Source organism: Lemur catta, chromosome 2, assembly GCF_020740605.2.
Source record: "Lemur catta isolate mLemCat1 chromosome 2, mLemCat1.pri, whole genome shotgun sequence".
Taxonomy (NCBI): domain Eukaryota; kingdom Metazoa; phylum Chordata; class Mammalia; order Primates; family Lemuridae; genus Lemur; species Lemur catta.
The window spans coordinates 66,003,280-66,026,689 of NC_059129.1; the positions used below are offsets into that span (position 1 = coordinate 66,003,280).

The 23,410-nt window shown below is 36.6% G+C and overlaps 1 protein-coding gene across 2 annotated transcripts in view; it reads right to left on the minus strand.

The window, feature by feature from the left end:
* LGSN (lengsin, lens protein with glutamine synthetase domain) overlaps window positions 1–23,410 on the minus strand; it is a 39,647-nt gene that overhangs the window by 7,533 nt on the left and 8,704 nt on the right. For both annotated transcript variants that reach the window (XM_045542237.1, XM_045542238.1), the window contains exons 2-3: window positions 13,195–13,327; window positions 5,449–5,615 (exon numbers count right to left, since the gene is read on the minus strand). In XM_045542237.1, coding sequence (XP_045398193.1) covers window positions 5,449–5,615; window positions 13,195–13,327 — 300 coding nt within the window. The remainder of the gene's footprint in view (window positions 1–5,448; window positions 5,616–13,194; window positions 13,328–23,410) is intronic.

Sequence of the window (23,410 nt, forward strand, 5' to 3'; positions counted from 1 at the left end):
AAATTAAGTAAAGATGCAAGATACAAAATCAACATACAAAAATCAGCAGCATTTTTATATGCCAACAGTAAACCATCTGAATAAGAAACCAAGAAAGTAATCCCATTTATTAATACAATACCTACAAACAAAATAAACTTAACCAAAAAAAAGAAAGATCTCTATAATTAAAACTGTAAAACATGGGTGAAAGAAATTGAAGAGGATGCAAAAAAAAACAAAAAGATAGTCCATGCTCATGGATTGAAGATTCAATATTATTAAAACATCCTTACTACCCAAAGCAATCTACACATTCAATGCAATCCCCATCAAAATACCAGTGGCATTCTTCACAGAAATAGAAAAAAATTACTCCAAAATGTATATGGAACCATAAAAGACCCACTATAACAATCTTGAGAAAAAAGAACAAAACTGGAAGAATCACCTTTGAATTATACTTCAGAGCTATGGTAACCAATACTGCATGATACTGGCATAAAAACAGACACATAAACAAATGAAACAGAATAGAGAACCCAAAAATAAATGAACACATCTATAGTGAAGTTATCTTTGACAAAGTTTCTAAGAACATACAGTGGGGAAAGGACAGTCTCTTCAATAAATTGTGCTGAGGAAACTGAATATCCATATGCAGAAGAATGAAACTACACCCTGTCTCTCACCATTTACAAAAGTTAAATCAAAATGGATTAAAGACTTAAATATAAGACCTGAAGCTATGAAACTACTAAAAGACAATATTTGGGAAATGATTCAGGACATTGATCTAGGCAAGCAGTTCTTGAGTAATACCCCCAAAGCACAGACAACCAAAGCAAAATTGGACAAATGGGATCACATCAAGCTAAAAGGCTTCTGCACCACAAAGGAAAAATCAACAAAGTGAAGAGACAACTCACAGAATGGTAGAAAATATTTGCAAACTACACATTTGACTAGAGATTAATAACCAGAATATATAAGGAGATCCAACAACTCAATAAGAAATAAATGATCTGGTTAAAAAGTGTACTAGGGATCTGGATAGACATTTCTCCAAAGATATACAAATGGTCATACAAATGGTATAAAAATACAGCCCAAGTAATTACTGTCTCCAAGAAACACATCTAAACCACAAGGACTCACAGAGACTCAAGGTTAAGGGATGAAAATGGATATTCTACACAAATAGAAACCACAAGTGAGCAGGTGTGGCCATTCTCATATCAGATAAAACAGATTTTAAATCAACAATGGTAAGAAAAAAAAGAGAAAGATGACCATTATATAATGGTAAAGGGAGCAATTCAACAAGAAGACATGACAATCCTAAATATATATGAACCTAACGCAAGAGTTCCCAGTTTCACAAAGCAAACTCTTTGAGATCTAAGTAAAGAAATAAACAGTATCATCTTAATTTCTGGGGAATTCAACATTCCACCGACAGAACTGGACATATCATTGAAGTAGAAAATGAATAAAGAAACATTGGACTTAAACAAAAGTCCAGAAAAAAAAAACTGGACCTAACAATATTTACAGAAAATTCTATCCCTAAACTACTGAATGTACATTCTTCTCATCAGCACATGGGACATAGTAAAAAATTGATCATATCTTAGGCAACAAACCAAGTCTCAGTGGATTAAAAAAATTCTAAATCATATCATGTATCCTCTCAGATCACAGTGGAATAAAATTAAAAATCAATTCCAAGAGAAACACTCAAAACTATACAAAGTCATGGAAATTAAACAACCTGAAGATAAATGATCCTTGGGTCAATGACAAAATTAAGATGGAAATAAAAAGATTCTTTGAACTGAATGAAAAAGGGGATGCAAGTTTTCAAAATCTATGGGATACAGTAAAAGCAGCCTTGAGGGGAATGTTCATAAATGCCTGCATCAAAAAGGCAGAAAGATCACAAAGTTAACAACCTAATGTCACAATTCAAGAAACTAGAAAAAGAAGAACAAACCCAACCCAAGTCAGCAGAAGAAAAGAAATAACTACACTCAGAGCAGAACTAAATGAAATAGAAACCAATAAAACAACACAAGGCTCAATGAAACAAAAAGTTGGTTCTTTGAAAAGATAAACAAAATCAATATACCACTGCCAGATTAACCAGAAGTAGAAGAAAAATGACTCAAATAAGTTCAATCAGAAAAGAAAAAGGAGACATTACAACTGATACCACAGAAATACAAAATATCATCCATGAATACAATGAAAACCTCCACACAAACTAGAAACCCTAAAAGAAATAGACAAATTCCTGGAAACACACAACCCCCCCAAACATGAATCAGGAAGAAATAGAAATCCAGAAGAGATCTATAATGAGCAGTGAGATTGAAGCAGTAATAAAAAATCTCCTAACACAAAAAAATCCTTGGACCAGACAGATTCATAGCTCATGTCTACCAGACCTACAAAATAAGAACAGGTACCTATCCTACAAAAAGTATTCCATGACATCAAGAAGAAAGGAATCCTCCCTAACTCATTTTATGAAGCCAGTATCACCCTGATACCAAAGCCAGGAAAGGGCACAACAAAAAAAAAGAAAACTATAGGCCAATATTCCTTATAACAATACATGTAAAAGTCCTGAATAAAGTACTAGTAAACTGAATTCAACAGCACATCAAAAAGATAATCCACTATGATCAAATTGGTTTTATCCCGGAATGCAAATTTGGTTTAACATACACAAATCAATTAGTGTGATTCACCACAGAAACAGAAACAAAAATGAAGACTATATGATCATCTCAATAGATGCAGAAAAAGCATTCAATAAAATCCAGCACTCTTTCATGATAAAAAATCCTCAACAAAGTAGGCATATAAGGAACATATGTCAAAAGTATAAAAGCTATATATGACAAACCCACAGCCAACATCATACGGAATGGGGAAAAGTTGAAAACATTCCCCTTAAAAACTGGAACAAGACAAGGCTGCCCACTGTCACCACTTCTGTTTAACATAGTACTTGAAGTCCTAGCCAGAGCAATCAGAGAAGAGAAAAAAAAATGAGGTGTCAAAATTGGGGAAAAGGAGGTCAAACTATCCCTATTTGCTGATGATATGATTTTGTATCTAGAAAACCCTAAAGACTCCACCAAAAGACTCCTGGAACTGATAAGTAAATTCAGCAAAGTCTCAGGTTACAAAATCAATGCACACAAACCAGTAGCATTCCTACATACTAGTAAAAGTCAAACAGAGCATCAAATCAAGGAATCAATACCATTCACAATAGCTACAAAGCAAATAAAATATAGAAATATATTTAACCAAGGACGTGAATGATTTCTACAATGAAAACGAAAAAACACTAATGAAAGAAATCACAGATGACACAAACAAATGGAAAAACAACTCTTGCTCATGGATTGGTAGAATCAACATCATTAAAATGTCCATATGGCCCAAAGCGATTTACAGACTCAACATAATCCCCATCAAAATACCAATGTCATATATCATAGATCCAGGAAAAATAAAAAACAAAAAAACTCCTAAGCTTCATTTGGAACCAAAAAAGAGCCCAAATAGCCAAATCAATCCTAAGCAAAAAGAACCAATCTGGAGGCATCATATTACCTGACTTCAAATTATACTATAAGGCTATAGTAACCAAAACAGCATGGTGTTAGTATGAAAGTAGAGACACCTATCAATGGAACTGAAGAGAGAACCCAGAAATAAAACCATCTACCTACAACTAGATGATCTTCAACAAAGCAGACAACAGTATGCAGTAGGGAAAGGATGCCATATTCAGTAAATGGTGCTGGGAAAATTGGGTAGCCACAAGGAGAAGAAGGCAGACCAAAAGCCCTGACTTAAGCATTATTCAAATTATCCATGTAACATAAACACTTGTACCCCCTTAATTAATATTTTGAAATTAAATAATAGTAATAATATCAATCCTTTGCAAAGGTAAGCAGCATATTGTTTCATTTTTGTAAAAAGATTCCACTGAGGAAATAGAGTAATATTCTAAATATGTAGCTTTTAGATACCATTAGTGAAATAAATGATTAAAACTTGGCAAAAACTAAACAGCAAATGTTTTTATATTGAGGTATCTGGCAAGGGCCTGAAGTGCCAGATATGTTTTCTTATTGATTGAAAGAGATTCATGTGAATTATATTCTGGGCCTCTCCACTGGAAACTTTACATTTTGTTATCAAAATTAACTAACATGTGTTCTTGCCTTTATGAAGAGGAAACAATAACTACAGGTAGGTCCAAAGAATTCCTTAAGAAATAAGTTTGAACCTGTTGGAATTCTTTAAAAAGTATTTGTGAAGATGCCCAGTTTTTCACAATAAAGCAAATAAGAAAAATTCTTTTTTTTCTTTTGACACAGAGTCTCGCTTTGTTGCCCGGGCTAGAGTGAGTGCCGTGGCGTCAGCCCAGCGCACAGCAACCTCAAACTCCTGGGCTTAAGCCATCCTCCTGCCTCAGCCTCCCAAGTAGCTGGGACTACAAGCATGCGCCACCATGCCCGGCTAATTTTTTCTATATATATTTTTAGTTGTCCAGATAATTTTTGTTTCTATTTTTAGTAGAGACGGGGTCTCGCTCAGGCTGGTCTCGAACTCCTGACCTTGAGCGATCCACTCGCCTTGGCCTCCCAGAGTGCTAGGATTACAGGCGTGAGCCACCGCGCCTGGCCGAAAAATTCTAATCTGATATTAAAGTGATAAAAATATTATATATAATATATATTTTAAATAGTTAAGCACAGTAGATGCTTAACTTTTACACTTTCTTACATAATACCGACTGATATCCCTTCCTAAGAAATTTGATGTTTAAGGAACACAACAAATCAGTCATCAAAATAAACATGACGTAAACTGACCAAATAAAATCTAAAAATGTCTCAAAACAACAAAAATACAATGTGTCTTGAGGTCACCATTTTCAGGAATTTAATAGTATTCATTAAGTCATCCAACAACAGTGAGGTATTTTCTTATCAGAATTAGTTGCTGAAAGGGATATGCTTTTCATCTAACAAATTCTTTCTATTTAATAATTTTCCCTTTCATATTTGCTCTTGGGTCTTCTGTTACAATTTTCTCACGTCAAATAAAATATAATCTTCATAATTGCAATAGGAAAGAAAAGATAATTCTATGGAGGGAAACTATTCAAGGCAGAGAACTAAAATTACCAGTCTTAATTAGTTTTGTATTTCTGTTGGGTAAAGGAATTGATGTTTGAGAACTGAGAGTATATGCTCAGCTCCTTGGGGAGCAATTATGTGTTTGGGGAGAAACAAGAGAGGAAACAAAATAAATTATTGATTTTCAGCATGAATTGCTGTATAGAGTACAAGAGAATAAGGAAGGGTAATAAGAACCATTTGCTTGCTAATGGTCATGAAATTACATTCAATCACAAGTGTGTGTAAAACTCACTTGAAAAAAATGTGCAGGGATACTCTTAGACCTGGACACACCATGGAGATCTGTTGCTTCAAATCGCACAAACTGGAGGTGATTCTTAGCCATTGCTTGTTTAATGTGTTTCATTCTAGATGAGAGTTGAGGTGTGATCAAAATTTGATTGATGTCCATGGTGCAATCTGTAAAATAAATAACAGTTCTAAGTCACTAGATCATGATGGACTGAGAAGCAAAAGGAGACTAGAGAGTAGTGAATTAGTCACTATGATTACAACAAAAGCATTATATGTTCATCACTTCATTAGCTTGGAGTTGAAGATCTTACCTTTCTTACCCTGCCTTTATCATCTTCCCAAGATCATGTGCCTAAAAGTGGATTGTTTATCAGTTGGGACTTGGTTAAAGTTAACATTATTTGCATAACTCTATAGCAATATCATACGTAGGTCCTTACCGAAATCCCTTTGCTTACGTAAATTAGAACAAATTTGCATAACTGGCACCATAAAAGTCTGCATGTAGATGACAATTATTGAAAAGATTTTGGGCTTCTTGAACTAACTGCTAATTCTTAAAGTTTCTTTATGATTGAAGGTAAAATTGTTTTTATTTTCTGTTGTTTGATTTTGTTTTGATTTTTGTTTTGGGGTTTTTGTGTTTTTTGTTTGTTTTTGTTTTTGTCAAAAGGGTTTTATATCTTTATAATGACATCTGAATCTAAGAAGACTACATCTCTCTGTCAAATATAAAATGTAAGTAAGCAAACCAAGTATCTTTTTTAAGAATGAGAGTGTAGGAGATGAAAAATCTGGACTGCATACTCAATTTTAAAATTAGAAACATAAAAAACGTTCAAGACTTTTAAGATAGTCTGCAAATTCTAAAACTTTAGTGCTAGAAGAGACTTTAGGGATAAATCATCTAATCTAGCCAACTCGTTAGCTTGAGTCCCAGAGTGATACAACAAGGTACTCTAAGTCATACTATCAATTCATTGCCAAAATTGAAAGTAGAATTCAGACATTTTAACTCCTGGTGGGTGGCTTATTACCACAAATTCAAGGAATATAGCACATAGAAGGGTCAGGCACATAGTACACGTTACGAATGTTAATTAGTGTCAGAACTTTTAGGAGAGGCAGCAGAGTACAGTGGTTCTGCACAAAACACTGAAGTCCGTCTGCCTCCCTTCAAATTCTCTTTGACCTAATAGCGATCTTATCCTCTTTGTGCCTTGGCTTCCTCACTGATAAAATATTACCTACTTTATAGGCTTATTATGAGGATTAAACAAGTTATTTAATAGTTACTAGCAGACAGTAAGCACCATATAAGTGCTACTTAACCACATAAAGTGAGCACAATTATGCTAATCCTCGCAAATGGTGCCATGATCGCGTCTGCATCCAAACCCATCAATCTGTCACATTGCTGACGTTGAACAGCTATAATTTTAAAGTGATACCTGAGTATCTTTTTTCAAGATATAATTAGGCTTTAAAAATGAGGATAAAGATTGACAGGTTAAAAACATAGATTAAGTAGATTTTAAGTACATGAGGCATGAGGAAAACAAATTACTGGTTCCACCTATGCAAATATATTACAGATAATGTCCTGTCACTGATACATTTGGCTACTCTGAGACTCCTGAGGCTTTATTACTACCTTCCACTTAACACAAACAATTAAGCTGTAGCAATTACAATGTTTCATGCTAAATTAATAGTTGCTGTATTCCCAATCTATTCTGAAATATTGGGTGTTCAGCCCAAGATGAACAATGCTTTCTAAATAAAATAAAATTTGTAAGCGTTTTCATATATGGAAATTTTCAAATAATCAGTATTTTAAACATAATAAGCAATTATATGCAGGCTATAAAGAAGGTATCTCCTATAAAGGGAAAAGGCAAATTTTATTGGTTCACCAGTAATAGAATGACAGGTAATCTTATTATTAATAGTTCTTTACCTTATCTGTATCTTCTACATTTTCTACAACAAATATGTATTATTTTAAAATAAGAATTACATTCATCCACTCAAGATAGATTTTTTTTTTCATCACCATATGCTATTGACACTACATGTATATCTAGGAACCAACCCTGTCCTCATAAAACTTTATACTATTGAGTGTGGTGACTACAGACAATAAACATGCCATCAAATGCAAAGGTGGGATAATTTCATATGATGAAAATGCTGAAAAAAATAAACCATAATCACCTGGAGTATTAATTATATGAGACTTGATCACAACAAGGACAGGTCTAACCCTTGATTTACTTTAAGATCTCAAAGTTGTACTGGGGCTGGACAGTGAGTATTGTATACGTATTAGTTTGCTGCAGCTGCCATTAACAAATACCCCAGATCAGGTGGCTTCAGCAGAAATTGATTTTCTCACAGTTCTGGAGGCTAGAAGTCTAAGATCAAGGGAGTCAGCAGGGTCGTTTCTTCGGCCTCTTTCCTTGGCTTGTAGATGGCCATCTTCTTCCTGTATTCTCACATGGTCTTTCCTCTATGCATGACCATGTCTTTTTATGAACATCACTCATATTGGATTAGGGTCCACCCTACTGACCTCACGTAACCTTAATTACCTCTTTAAAGACCTTATGTCCAAATTCAGTCATATTGTGAGGTACTGGAAGGTTAGGACTTCGTCATAAGAATTTTGGAGAGACACAATTCAGCCCATAACAGTACGTCATCCTGTTTCCATTTTCTTCAGAGTCCTTACTGCCACCTGCCATATTGTGTACTCACATGTTTCCTATCTGTCCTTTCCCACTTGCATATCAGCTCCTGAGAGCGGAGGCTTAGTTTTACTTGCTGCTGTACCCCCAGTCCCTGTACAGTGCAGGCATACCACCGGCACTCAATAAATATTCCTTTAATAAATTGAGTGTGTGAGTGAGTGAATGAATGAATGAATAAATAAATGAATTAAGACATCCTGTGTGGTTTGACCTTGTCTAATTAGTAAGTAAAAATGGGCATCATATGTTTTAGTGTGTATCCTAAGTATCAATTTTTCATTTAAAAGTTCAATTCTTTCACCAACTAGGAGAACCCTATCCAATCTAATTTCATTTTCATGGCATGAACTAATCTTGCTGCATCATTGTCTGAATTTCTTTTCCTCAAATAAATCATACTTGTTACTTACAATTAAACCTTTTGGTCAGCCTTTCCCAGCTGCACATGATGAATAGCAGGCAGATAATTGCCAGTTCAGGGGCTCATTTGTTTTTCTTACAGTGTGGTTCTTGGGAGGTGTTCTCCTTTCCTATCTCCTCAGAGGACTAATAAATTAAATCAATGTGTTCTTATAGAGGAAGTTTTACTGCTTTGAATGTTTAGGGAAAAAATAAGATAATATTTTTTTAGAAAAAAATAAACGCTCAAAGCTCTATAGCAGCTAGAAGGCCTTGGAGAAATATTGTCCGTGTTTAGTGACAATGAGGACATATTTCAGTCATAGAGAACAAGCCATGGTCACTTATAAAAGACAAATTGAGTAGGCATTGGGCTTTTAGAAATACCAATTCAAAAAAAGGGAAAAGTGCATTTGAGAGAACACTCTGTAACACAATCAGCTTATTGCACGCCCAGGATGATCAGCCACACTCCTTTCCAAGGGCCTTCCATCTTTCATCCACATGGCTACTGTGAGAGCCATCCTGTTAGTGCAAATGTGACCCCACCTTCTGGCCCCACCATGTTAGCCCAGACAGTATTGGAAATCTCAGGTGACAGAATAACCAGGTACAAAGCAGGAACAAAAGCAAAACAAAACATGGAAGGGAAAGGGAGCTTTTTACCTTTAAAAAAAAAATTATTTTGGGGAAAACTCAGGGTAGTTATCACAAAGAAGAAAATATTGTATCAAAATTTCTTACACTTATTTTGGAGGCTAATTTTTAAATTTACTTTTAAATGATGTATTAGTGGTTTGATTGAGGTTATAATCTTTTTGGTACCTAGGGCCTGTAGAGAACATAATTCCCCCTGGGCCAAAGAGGGAGTTTCTGACCTAACCAAGTTCAGTGACTTTGGTACCCACACTCTTAAGTCATGGTTGATGGTGCAAAGCAAGCTCATGACACAAGTTCTTTCTCCAGATTTTTGGTTTAAGACTAAGAAATGGTCGATTACATCTCTCTTTTGTGGCTAAAACTAGAATACATACAACAAAGATCACAAACTGGAGGAGCCCACATGGCCTGATATTTTCTGATTAGTCTTCTCAGTGTTTAGAAAAATTTTTTCTTTCAGTACATTACCGGGGGTACAAATGTTTAGGTTACATATATTGCCTTTGCCCCACCCGAGTCAGAGCTTCAAGCATGTCCAGCCCCTAGATGGTGAGCACCACACCCATTAGGTGTGAATATACCCATCCTCTCCTCCCCCCTCCCATCTACCCGACACCTGATGAATATTACTGCTATATGTGCACTTAAGTGTTGGTCAGCTAAGTCAGTTAATACCAATTTGACAGTGAGTACATGTGGTGCTTGTTTTTCCATTCTTGTGATACTTCACTTAGTAGAATGGGCTCCAGCTCTATCCAGGATAATACAAGAGGTGCTAGATCATCATTGTTTTTTGTGGCTGAGTAGAACTTGAATTAGTTGACAACACTTAACTATTTAGAAAATCTTACGTAAAAATCTTGAGTTCACCCTTCTCTGGAAACTAGATTTGGCCACACTGGGTGATTATCTCTCCACAGCAACTGTCGGCTGGAGCTCTGAGGTAGCCTGGATGGGGCATGCACCCTCTAGTTCATGGGGTGGCAAACACTTTCCATAAAGGACAAGATAGAAAATATTTGCAACTTTGCAGGCCACGTGGTATTTGTTGCAACAACTCAACTATGCCACTTTAGCACAAAAGCAGCTGTAAACAATACATAAACTTTATTTACAAAAACTGGCCAGGAAGATTTGGCACTTGGGCCATAGTTTGTTGACCTCTGCTCTCTTTTTTCTTACAGCAGCCCACATTTGTATTACTTGCCTGAGCCCTGTGAACATTTGTGTTGATAGCTCCTGACGTTAAGAGTCTGTCAGTGCTCATGTTCTTCACTTCATGGAGAAATTCATGAAGCCAAACCAGAGATAAATTCGGAGATGAGAGATAGTGTGGTAGGCAGAATGGCCTCCCCAAAAAGATGTCCACCATCCCCTAATCCCTGGAACCTGTGAATATGTTAAATTGCATGGCAAAAGGGACTTTACAGATAAAATTATGGTTATGGATCTTAAAATATGGAGATTATCTTGGATTATCCAGCGAGCCCTTAAAAACAGAGAAGTTTCTCTAGCTGAAGGCAGAAAAGGAATGGAGAAAAGGGGGAATTCAGAAAGATTCCAATTATGAGAAGGATTTGATGTATGGTCTCTAAATATAAAACTGAGAGGGGCTTCTGGGAGCTAAGGGCCACCCCAGTTGACAGCCAGCAAGGAAACAGTTCTACAATAACAAGGAAATGGATTCTCCCAACAATATTAATGAACTTGAAAGTGTTTTGTTCCCTAGAGTCTCTGGATAAGAACTCGGATGGCAACACCTTGATTTCAGCCTTGCAAAATCTGAAGCAGGGAAGCTAGATGAGCCAACCCAGACTTCTGACATACAGAACTGTAGTTAATACATTTGTATTTTTTTCAAAAGAGATGTTAAATTTTTGGTGATTTGTTATGGTGGCAATAGAAGACTGTACATATGAGGTCCTGATGGTGCCACCTCCCAGGCTCCAGTTTCTCCTTAGGCTCTGTAGGTATTAATAGCAAAGAATTTAACCCTGCCCAAAGAGAGGTCTGGCCTTTGCCCTTGGTCCCTGGAAGGTAATCTCCAAGGCATTGGAATGTCATGCTTGAAAAGACTGTCTTTGTTTACCTAGGGGCTCTAGGCCATATCAGAAAGTTTAACCCTGTCATTTATAGTGGGGACTTTGAGTCGTACAATGTCAACTTGACCCCCAGAAGAACTGGAGACTGACGTGGGCCAGTTAGCCATAGAGCCCCAATAATGACTCTGGATGTCATGACACAAGTGATCTTTCCTGGCTGGCAATACTCCATGCATATTACCACACATCATAGCCAAGAGAATAGCACAGTTCCTGACTCCACTGAGAGAGGACAAGTGAACATTCTGTGCTTAGAAGTTGCCTAGACTGCCCCACGGCTGAATTTAATCTGTTTCCTTTCAGTGTAATAAACTATAACCTTGAGTACAACAGCTTTCAGTGTATTCTCTGAGTCCTTCTCTCAAAATATCTAAACTAAGGTTAGTCTTGGGAAACTCCAAAACTTAAAATTGGTGTTAGAAGTGAGGGTAACATGATGGACACTGTCCCTCTAACTTCACATTCCGGTATATTCCCATCTTTCCAAAGCATATTTGTTTAACCCTTTCATTGTAGATTTCCTTTTTTGACACTAGTTTCTATTACTTGCATCTAAGAGAGTTTTAACCAATACACTCACGTACCAAAGTAGTTAGTTACATCACTATCAATAAGCCAGAAACTTAGAATAACAGAATTTCACTTTTAGAAAAGATTGCAAGGGGGGTGGGTGGGAAATTGTGAGGTCTTGCAACCCCTCCGTTTTCCAGATGAGCAGCCCAGAGGTAAAGAAAACAGCAAAGTACTTTATAAATGATAATTATTTTAAGTGTTCTGATTCATAGGCTAGCAATCCTCAACCAAAATCACATTATCTCTAATTCAAATACAAATTTGGGATTAGTGACTAGAACCACATGCCAATTTGTTCCAGAACTTTGACCAGTAAGTCCTTACCAGAGTTTAGGTTAGATTCACCACTAGAAGCACTGGCTGATGTTTGGGGAGATGATGGTTTTATCATTGTTGTCTGATCCTGCGAGTCCTTGTCATCTTGTGACAGATGAGACTTAGCAGAGTCCGGTCCCGCGACTGGTTTGCTTGTGTCTCCTAATTTGTGGCACACCATTTGGTTTCTGATCCTCTCTGCAGTAATAAGGAAAAATGTAAAAACACGTTACCATTGTTTTCAACTGTCTTTTAATATGCTATGGAGAGGAATACTTGAAAAAATACTGTATTCCTAGGCAGTGACATACCAAATGAGAGGCAATGGGAGGTGTTGCCCTAGCTGCTGACCATAAGGGAATCCATTGTCTGTAGAGGATTGAAAAACAATAACAAAATCTACAAAAAGTCTGACTGCTTTTTATGGTTACCCTATGCTGTCAATTCCTCCTGCTCCTTCTTTGGAAGACCCTCATTCCTAGCATTGAGTCTCTTGCTGTTTAAATTAACTCCTAGTTTTCACCCTGTTTCAAATCTATTGGAGTCCAGTTGGAATTCCAACATGTGGTATAAAAATTTGTTCCATAAACTTCGTGGCCTCCCAAATCCTCAATAATGATCTTTGTATTCATTCTCAGTGCAGAAATGTGCTTCTCTTCCTACTCATATGTTGCTCTGTTTTGTCCTTTTTTTTTTCTTACTACTATCATCTTACTTCTAACCCTCTTTAAATTCTGAATATTTTTTTATTGTTTTTTTTTTTACGTATTTACATTGTAAGCTTATATTTGCCACCTTTTATGTCACTTATGTAGGAATAAATTTTTTCTTTGTCCTTTTGCTTCTCCCAAAGAAAAAAATAAAAATGTTTTGTGAAAAGGAAGACCACACAGAGATTGTCATTGACAGAACCATTTTCGAGGGGTAATAGCAGTTACATACCATTGGAATTGGATATATCCATGTCTCCCACTTCAGTTGAACAAACATGTGGTTTAGTGACTTTCTTTCTTGTCCTTCTTAATTTATTCACCTTGCTGGCTTCAGTCTCATTGACTTCATCTTTTGTTGTATCCTATAATAATTAATAAACAAAAAGGCAAATGACAGATCATGCAAACAACTAAACCTGGATGTCAAAAAGGTATGACAATTGAATAGCTAGATTTTGAAATGAGCATAAGAGACTTTTATAATGAGGTAAATTTTGTCACTTACACAGTCACTTAAATAACTCAAAATTAAGAAGCCCAGGCCGGGCGCGGTGGCTCATGCCTGTAATCCTAGCACTCTGGGAGGCCGAGGCGGGTGGATCGCTCAAGGTCAGGAGTTCGAGACCAGCCTGAGCAAGAGTGAGACCCCGTCTCTACTAAAAAAATAGAAAGAAATTATCTGGCCAACTAAAATATATATAGCAAAAATTAGCTGGGCATGGTGGCACATGCCTGTAGTCCCAGCTACTCGGGAGGCTGAGGCAGTAGGATCGCTGAAGCCCAGGAATCTGAGGTTGCTGTGAGCTAGGCTGACACCACGGCACTCACTGTAGCCTGGGCAACAAAGCGAGACTCTGTCTCAAAAAAAAAAAAAAAAAGAAGCCCAACATTGTGCTGACAGACTGGATTTTCTCTATCTCCTTTTATATGTGGTACAGAAAATATTGTTAAACAAATTAAAATCTTGTCTACATATTCAAGATTTCTGTTAGGGTGTGAGCTAGTGCATGCAGGTTTTGAGAAAGGTTTCTCCAGACAAAGTTTAGGATAGGAAGAAGTTTATTTACTTTTTCCTAGGTGGAAATAATGCCAGGGAAAGGGCCAGCACAGAGGTGGAGAAAGGAAGAATGTGCTGACCTCAAAAACCAGCTGTTGAGGCTTTTTATTTAGGGGGTGAAGGTTTATGGCTGTAGATAAATTAACAGGGTACTGTGAAACTGCTGCATCCACTCCTCTCTTCAGGTGGCAAGATGATAGCAGAAGCGGCAGCGGGATGTCAAAGTCCAAGAGTTGGCTCTCCTGCCTTTTGTTGGAGAAGGGATTATCACAGGAGAGGTGACACTGCCCTCAAGATATGGCTGAGGCCTGAAACTCACACCCCGCTGTTTACTCAAGAGCTCTGTAAAAACAGATCCTCCAAAGCAATTTTAAAAGAGAAAGATTTACATCTCTTTTTGGCTCTTTCCAGAAGTTGTGCAAAACAGAACTCCTATAGGCTGCCTGTTAGTGAGAGAACTCATAGAATTGATCTCTAACTGTTACTAGAAAATTGCAGGATTAGATATTTTCCTGTTAATTTTGCAAGGCCACCCCTTTCAATTTCTACCTTTATTTTTTTACTTTGGGAAATTTTATACTATTTATTTCTAAATCATTTTACAAAACCAATTTCAGCTAAAAAGTTTACTTACTATGCTTTCTATATTTTTTAGGATCTCTAACATTTTTGACCAAAGGCTTAAACACCTGAAGATTGGATTCTCCTCTCTTTTTTCTTAACTCCATCCTTATTACATCAATATTTATTTTGTTTCAAAAAAGTACTCACATTCATAAAGCGCTATTTTGTGATTGTATTTTATATGTGCAAAACAAATGTCATACTCAAAATGATTTTATAGCTTTGGAAAATCTAAAAAAATACATTTCAAACAAAATAACCTAACTTTTACAATCTACTTATAATTCTTGACAGGGTATTCCCAGCAGGGAGTTGGGCAGTGAGGCAGGGGCCCCTGGTGGGGAGCTTGGATGTCTCAGCACTAACAGTGGACAAAATCACCCCTGCAGTCCTGGGACACAAAACTTGTCACTAAAAAAATATTAAAATTGTTTAAAAAACTGACATTGGTATTTTTAAGGCTTTTTGCAAGCTTCCTCATTGTGGTTTGAGGGAAAAAGAAAGTGACAGGGTCAGAGTCAAAAAATCACATTCTAAATGTTTTAAGCTTCTTGCCGTTTTGAAGGGCAGTCTCTGAAAGGCTGCATATCTGGAGGCAAGTTATAGAAATACATGTCCAGAGTGGGTGCTGGGGAACCACTGCACCAATTTATCCGTATAAACCAACTCAGCCTCTGATGACTAAAAAAGGAAAAAAAGGACTTTCATTTTTTGTGTTTCTATGTATTTATGATGCATTTTTTATTGTTACTGTATTAATGAAAATATATTTCATAGAACAAAGTCTTTTCTATGTTAAAGTTTCACTTATTCAAAAACTGTGGCCTCTTTCAATCCATATAATCTTACATTTGGATTATATGGTACTTACTATGTGATGGAGTAATTTATTTTTTCCTAGTAGTTTAGGATTTTGTTCAAACATTTGCATAAATTTTCCCAATATACTTCTGATAGAATCTGGCCATAACATAAAGCCCTATTATATATATTCACCATTTCTAAAATTGCTTTGCCAGAAATATAGCATATAATTTTATTTTTATCAAATGTTTTTATAGAGAGATATCTGTGGTCTTTTAAAGAAGTCTCATTGAGAAAATGAAATATTTGGCCAGGGATATACATATCAAAGAAATCTGAGCAGACTAACATTTGTCATAGCTTGACCCCTTTGAGGTCCCCTCATATAAATTGAAGGAATCAGATGAGATAAACTTTAAGATCCCTTTCAGCTTCAAACTCTAATCTGCAATTGAATAACAATGTGCTAAAATTAAGCACATTGTCAGGCACCTTTTCTCAGCATACCTCTTAAGGTAATAAAATCTCTGCTTTACAAATGAGAAAATTTGGACCCAGAGTAACTTGCCCAAGGACACAATAGTGAACGTAAGATGCAGTTCACAAAGAGGTCTTCTGATTTCCAAAATGCCATTCCATTTCCTAAAAGCCAGAGACCCAACCCCAGAGAAAATTTGTTTTAAAAACATTCACCTGCCCTCATATAAACCAGAGCAAAGGAAAAGTTTTTTAAGAAAACACAAGGACAATTTACCTAGTTACTAACCTGAGAATTTCACCAGCAAGAACCCCCAAACTGTATTGTAGTATATGCCTCTTACTCCATAAAAAGTTCAAAAATAAAAAGCAAGGTGTGGGGGGAAGAGAGGTTAAAATGAAGAAAACATTTCATTCAGTCCTTTGATTTCCTTTTATATATTAGGGTGATCAGAGTATACACATAGCTATAATAGCTTAAATAAATTCATTGGATCCCTGGTTTGTCCCTCCTCCAGTAGAGTATTTTTTAATTCTCCATAATCATTAAATTGCATTTAGGTACAATGTGAATATCTCAGTAAAAAAAAATCAAAACTACCAGCCAAGATGCATGAGGTTTGGATTCTAATTTTGACTTTTCCACTAAGTAGCAAGTCCTTCTGGGGCCTTAGTAGTCTCATCATTACTAGGGAAAGGACAGTCTCCTAAATAAATAGTGCTAGGAAAATTGGATATCCATATGCAGAAGGACAAAACTAGATCCTCACCTCTAACCCTATGCAAAAATCAATTCAAATGGATCAAAGACCTAAATGAAAGACCCAAAATGATAAAATTACTAGAAGAAAATATAGAAGAAATGCTTCAGGACATTGGTTTGAGAAATTTAATGAATAAGACCTCAAAAGCACAAACAACAAATGCAAAATTAAACAAATGGGATTATATTAAACTAAAAAGCTTATGCACAGCAAAGGAAACAATCAAAAAAGTGCAAAGATAACCTACAGAACCTGTTTCTCCAGAAAATATTTGCAAACTACTCATCCAGTAGGGGATTAATACCCAGAATACACAAGGAACTGAAACATCTCAACAGCAAAAAAAACAAACAATCCAATTTAAAAATGAGCAAATGATCTGGACAGGTATTTGTCAAAAGAACATATTAAAATGACCAACAAATATATGAAAAAATGCTCAACATCGCTAATCATCAATAAAATGCAAATCAAAGCCACAATGAGGTGTCTGTCATCTCACCCCAGTTAGGAAGGCTATTATCAAAAAGACAAAAAATAACAAATGCTGGCAAGGATGTGGAGAAAAGGAAACTCTTATATACTGTTGGTGGGAATGCAAACTAGTACAACCACTATAGAGAACAGTATAAAGTTTCCTCAAAAAACTACGAATAGAACTATCATATGATCCAACAATCCTACTACTGGGCATTTACACAAAGGAAAGGAAATCATTATATTGAGGAGATATCTGCACCCCCATGTTTATTACAGCACTATCTATTCACAATATTCAAGATATGAACTCAACCTAGGTGTCCAACAACAGGTGAATGGATAAAAATAACGTGATATATATACACCACGTAATACTATTCAGCCATAAAAAAGGATGAAATCCTGTCATTCGCAGCAACATGGATAGAACTGGAGGACATTATGTTAAGTGAAATAAGCCAGGAACAGAAAATTAAACACTATATGTTCTTATTCATATGTGCAAGCCAAAAAAAAGTAGATCACATAGAAGTAAAAAGTAGAACAGAGGACCCTAGACTAGAGCCTAGGAAGTGTAGGGGAAAGGGGAGGATGGGAGAGATTTGTTAAAGGATACAAAGGTACACTTACAGAGCAGGAGTAATTTCTAGTGTACTGTAGTACTATAGGATGACTGTAGTTAACAATAATAAATAGTTTCAAATAGCTAAAAGGAGGATATTGAATGTTCCCAAAATGAAGAATAATAAATGTTTGAGGTGATGGATATGCTGATTACCATACCTTATATGTATCAAAGCATCACTATGTACCCCATGAATATACACTACCATTATCGGTCAATTAAAAAATAAAATTAAAACAAACTAAAAACAAACTGGGTCCATTTCTCCAATTATATATTCTTTTTCCATTGTATTTTTTACACCTCATCACTCTTTCCTGTATAAAGGTTAAACCCATCTTACCTCATGTTACCACCAGCTTAAATTTCATTAGTCCAAACAGTGAGTATGTAACCTCAAAATCAAAGACACAAAAATAAACAAAACATCAAACATGATTCACAAAGACTCTTACAATCTAGTACAGACAAATATGTGTTATTATGGCAGCTAAGGACTTCCATGCTGTATCAAAAGAGATATGCTTAGGTAACCCTAGTTCGAGGTTAGCAAACTCAAACACCAAGCAGGTAACAAAGAGACACAGTGGGCTGGGTGGCGAACACAAGAGTTGATAGTCCTTCCCAGGACTGAGCCATCCCTTGGCTTCAGCCAATTGTTGTCATGTCAAATTGTGGCCCCAGTATTGCCAGTTTTACAAATTTTCAAGGAATATCAGAAATCTGGATTTTTATTTGAAATTTTATGATTATTAAATATTGGCCATTAATTTAAAATGTAAGGTAGGGAGCAAAGATGAAAAAAAAATTTCCCAACTATTAACACCACACAACTGTTCTCAAAACTACTAGAGTGCTGTTCAGAACATGCAGCAACCTTAGAGGGCCCCTGGCCACTAATATCAAAAGTGACCACCTATCTTTCCCCCAGGTGTGGTATCTAGTGTGGTACCAAAGGGTGATGGCCAAAATATTTAGCCATTAGTACAGCTTATAAAAATAACCAACACTTTTGTTACACCTACTATGTGTCAGGTCTCTTCTAGATGCTTTGTGTATTAAATCACTTGGTCTCTCAACACAATCTTGAAATAAATACATTACCATCCCTGTTTTAGAGATGAGGATAACTGAGTCAAAGACTAATTAACTAGCTCAAGGTCACAGGTGTCATAAATGGTGGAGCTAGGCTTTGAAACCACCCGATTGGCTCCAGAGCACCAAGTACTCCATGTATTCCTAATGATAGTCAGAATGCCCCCTCACCATTGCTGGGGTGTCAGGCATTTGGGTCCAGGTCCTAGAGGGCCTTGCAGGGCCAGGTGTTTAACTGTTTAATTGATTGATCGTGTACAGGTCTAAGGGCCCCATGGAAATAGTAGGACAGGTAGAGTTTAGGAGGAAGAGATAGTACAAAGCTCTTATCAGCAGCTGATTATCAATCAGTTTAGAAACACCTCACCATTTGTTAAGCAGTCAGTAATACAGTTCTCCCTGGTTGCACCATTACGTAGACGAGCAATGCCTGATGCATAGTAAGTACTAAACAGGTGTTAGCCATGATTATTTAACACCCAGGCACCATGAATTACTGGTGATCCCTGTTGGGAAGACACCTGTTTCTAGGTTACTTATGGGCCTTTCACCAGCCGAGGGATGGTTCTCACCAGGTCAGGCTCTAATCCCTTATCTAAGCAACTCTAGATTCTGAACACAATAAACTAGGAGAACCCCTCAGAGTGAGGAGGGCATGGCAAGCAGTCTGAGGATTCCCAGAGGGGGCAGTGTGACCAAAAGACTCTTGGTCGGACTCTACAGTACTGCTCTTTCTAAACAGGCAGAACATTTTCTAATAGGATCTTCAGATGGCCAGCTTAAACAGAAGAGGGAACATTTGAGCTGACGATGGGGGGGTAGTTATAATAAAACAAACTGGAAGAACCATGGGCACAGAGATGTAGTATCATTTTGATCATATGACACAAATATACAGACCTAATTCATGCTTAATTTAGAGAATCTCAAACTTCTACTACAAAAGGTTGATTCTGATCTTTTTTGACATTTCCTCCTGAGCAGCTTTTCTCAATTCAGAAATGCTTCTGTTATCATTCCATCAGATAGCTCCTTTATCTCATACACAGGAATGGCCATAAAGAATGTTTCATATTACAAGACATTTTCATAATTTATGTTTTTCTCATCATGATATTTCTTTCGAAATGGTGATTGTATGGCTTAATATAAGTTTGTCATTTTGCATTTCAATTCATTGGCTTAGTCAAATTAACTCCGAGACTTAACCTAAAGGAATTCTGCCAAGCATTAAATTTAGACCCCAATTTGACCCAATAAGTTTTTTCCAATATAGTAATCAGAGTTATTTAGATTCTAAATATCACTGATTTTATTCATTTACTTTTAATTTTCTCTAACAGTTACCATTTTAATGTCAATACTTTAAAAACCTTTATTTTGACCCCTGTATAACAGCCATAGTCTGAGGTGTAATCATTAATGCATTTACCAAACACTCTGATTTTGTGAATGATAGAAATGCATGAAAAAGAAAGCAAGCAAAAGAAAATCTCATCAAGTTTTAATTTAGAAATAGTGGAAAAAAAGGATCAATGATTATCTAATTTGAAAGAATATCATTGCTTTCAAATATCTCAGAATATCTCAGCCTTTTGGCTAGAATCAAGTGTAAAAGAATATATCAAAGAGGAAAGAATGTGCCTTCAGTTTCCTTAAAGTGTGTTCTTCAAAGAAAAAGGGAGGAAAATGTACATAAAATATTTACAGAAGAGATTTTTTAAAGAACACATCACAAACTTGCATCAACTAATTTAAAAATGTACATACCTATTAACCCAGTATTCCTACTTCCAGCAACTTGATCTAAGAAAATAATCCAAAATATGTAAAGTCATGTATGTCTAGTGTCATCTTGGCTATAACAGTGAAAACTTGAAAGCAGCACAAAGCAAAGTGGGAAGAGTTAAATGCATGTGGTGATTCTTTTCAATGGATTCACCACTTAGAAATAAGTGCTTCCATTTTTCCTCTTTTGTCACCTGGATTACCACAAATTTTTTAAAATATCTCTTTTGAGGTGTCTTTTTAAAATTTTGCCCAGTTTTCAAGGGTCATCCATTTTTGCCCTTTTGGGTTTCTTTTCTTTTTTTTTTTTTTTTCTTTAAGAGACAGAGTCCTGCTCTGTCTCGTGGGCTAAGCTATCTCAAACTCCTGGGCTCAAGCAATTGTTCTGGCTCAGCCTCCTGAGTAGCTAGGACAACAGGCAGGTGCCACCATGCCCAGATCATTTTTTAAAATACTTTTGTAGAGACACAGGCTCACTATGTTGCCCAAGCTGTTCTCAAACTCCTGGGCTCAAGTGATCCTCCCATTCGGACTCCCAAAGTGCTAGGAGTATAGGTATGAGCCACCGGGCCCGGCTTTGTTTTATTCTTTCTTTCTTTTTTTTTTTTTTTGAAGGTGACAGATAAAATTGTATGTATGGTTAGCTACGTGATGTTTTAAAATATACGCACATTGTAGCATGGTTAAATCTAGCTAATTAACAAATGCATTATCTCATTTTTGTGGTGAGAACACTTAACATCCACTCTTGGCATTTTTCAAAAATGCAGTATGTAGTCATTTGCTATAGTAACCATGCTGTATAATAGATCTCTTAAACTTATTCCTCCTATCTCTGATTTTGTATTCTTTGACCAACAACTCCACAATCTTTATCTAATTGTTCTCTCTGCAGCCAGTGTTACCCTTTTTCTACCCATCCCTTGTACTATTGCCATGTTATTTCTCTAAATCACAATTTTGGCTTTGTTATTTCTTTCCTGAAATTACCTCCACAATTCCCCATTACCTTCAGGAAACATATAAATTAGTATTGTCTGAGGCCCTGCAATAATCTGTCCTCACCAATCTCTCCAGCCTTCACAGCTGGCCATTTTCACACATGAACCCAATCTCCACCTATATGAATCTAGTTTTATCATTCCCTGGGCCCATATTATGTCATTCTTGCCTAGGCTCCTACTGATTTTCTAGCCCTGTTGTCCCCACCCCCCAGGCCATGGACCAGTACCAGTCCACGGCCTTTTAGGGACTAGGCACAGAGCTCCACCCCCACTCCCCATCCATGAAAACACTGTCTTGCATGAACCTTAAGAAAGGTGGGGCCACACAGCAGGAGGTGAGTGGTGGGTGAGCCAGCAAAGCTTCATCTGTATTTATAGCTGCTCCCCATGGCTGGCATCACCACCTAAGCTCTGCCACCACTACCCCCGCGCCCCCTCCCCCTGACACCATGGAAAAATTGTCTTCCATGAAACTGGTCCCTGATGCCAAAAAGGTTGGGGACTGCTGATAGCCTATCCTGATGAGACAGTTATCTGCTCTTCTGGCCACAACTAAAAATTAAACCCTTAGATGGCTCAATACAGCCACTTGATTCACAAATGAAAAAGGAGACATTGTAACTGATACCACAGAAACACAAAAGATTATCTGAGACTACTATGAACATCTCTATGCACACAAACTAGAAAACCCAGAGGAAATGGATAAATTCCTGGAAACTTATAACTCCTTAAGCTTCAATTGGGAAGAAACAGAAATCCTGACCAGACTAATAATGAATAGTGAGATCCAATCAGCAATGAAAAATCTCCCAACAAAAAAAAGCCCAAGACCAGAAGGATCCACAGCCAAATTCTATCAGACATTCAAAGAACTGATACCAATCCTACTGAAACTGTTCCAAAAGAGCAAGCAGGAGAGAATCCTCCATAACCCATTATATGAAGCCAGTATCATCTTGATACCAAAGCCAGGAAAAGATACAACAAAAGTAGAAAACTACAGACCAATACCCTTGATGAACATAGACACAAAAATCCTCAAGAACATGCTAACAAACAGAATCCAACAGCACATCAAAAAATATAATTCATCAGGATCAAGTGGATTTTATACCAGGTATGCAAGGATGGTTCTACATTAGAGGTGGGGAACCTGCGGCCTTAAGGGTCTTTAAGTACAGCCTTTTGACTGAATCCAAATTTTACAGAACAAATCCTTTTATTTTTATTAATACTTTTTCTCTTATATTTTATTTTATCTTTAAAATGTGCATATTTAAAATACCAAAGAATAAAATAAGCTTTAACAAAAAAAAAATCCTCTCAGATTGACTGGAACAGTTAGAACATTAGTAAGCCATAAGGACTAAATTGATGGCTGCTTCTTTCATGATTTAGTTCTAACTTCCCCCACCTGACTGACACCACTACCACACAAGACTGGTTGGCAAGAGTTTACAGAGGTTGAGTATGCCAGTCTGTTATCAGCTTTTGACAACAGTGCACTGTGTTTCTGTTTGAAGTGGAATTTGTGAATAGTTAGACAGCTCAACAGTATTTTTAATTCTGTCTTCTTAACAGCTCATCATGGCAAAGAAGACCAAGAGAATGCTGAAGGAAGAAAACAGACTTTTTAATGAGGATTGGGAATGGCAATATTATCTTGTTTCTGCTAAAGATAGGAGAACAGATAGTTAAATTTTATGAAGATCAGCAATGTGAAT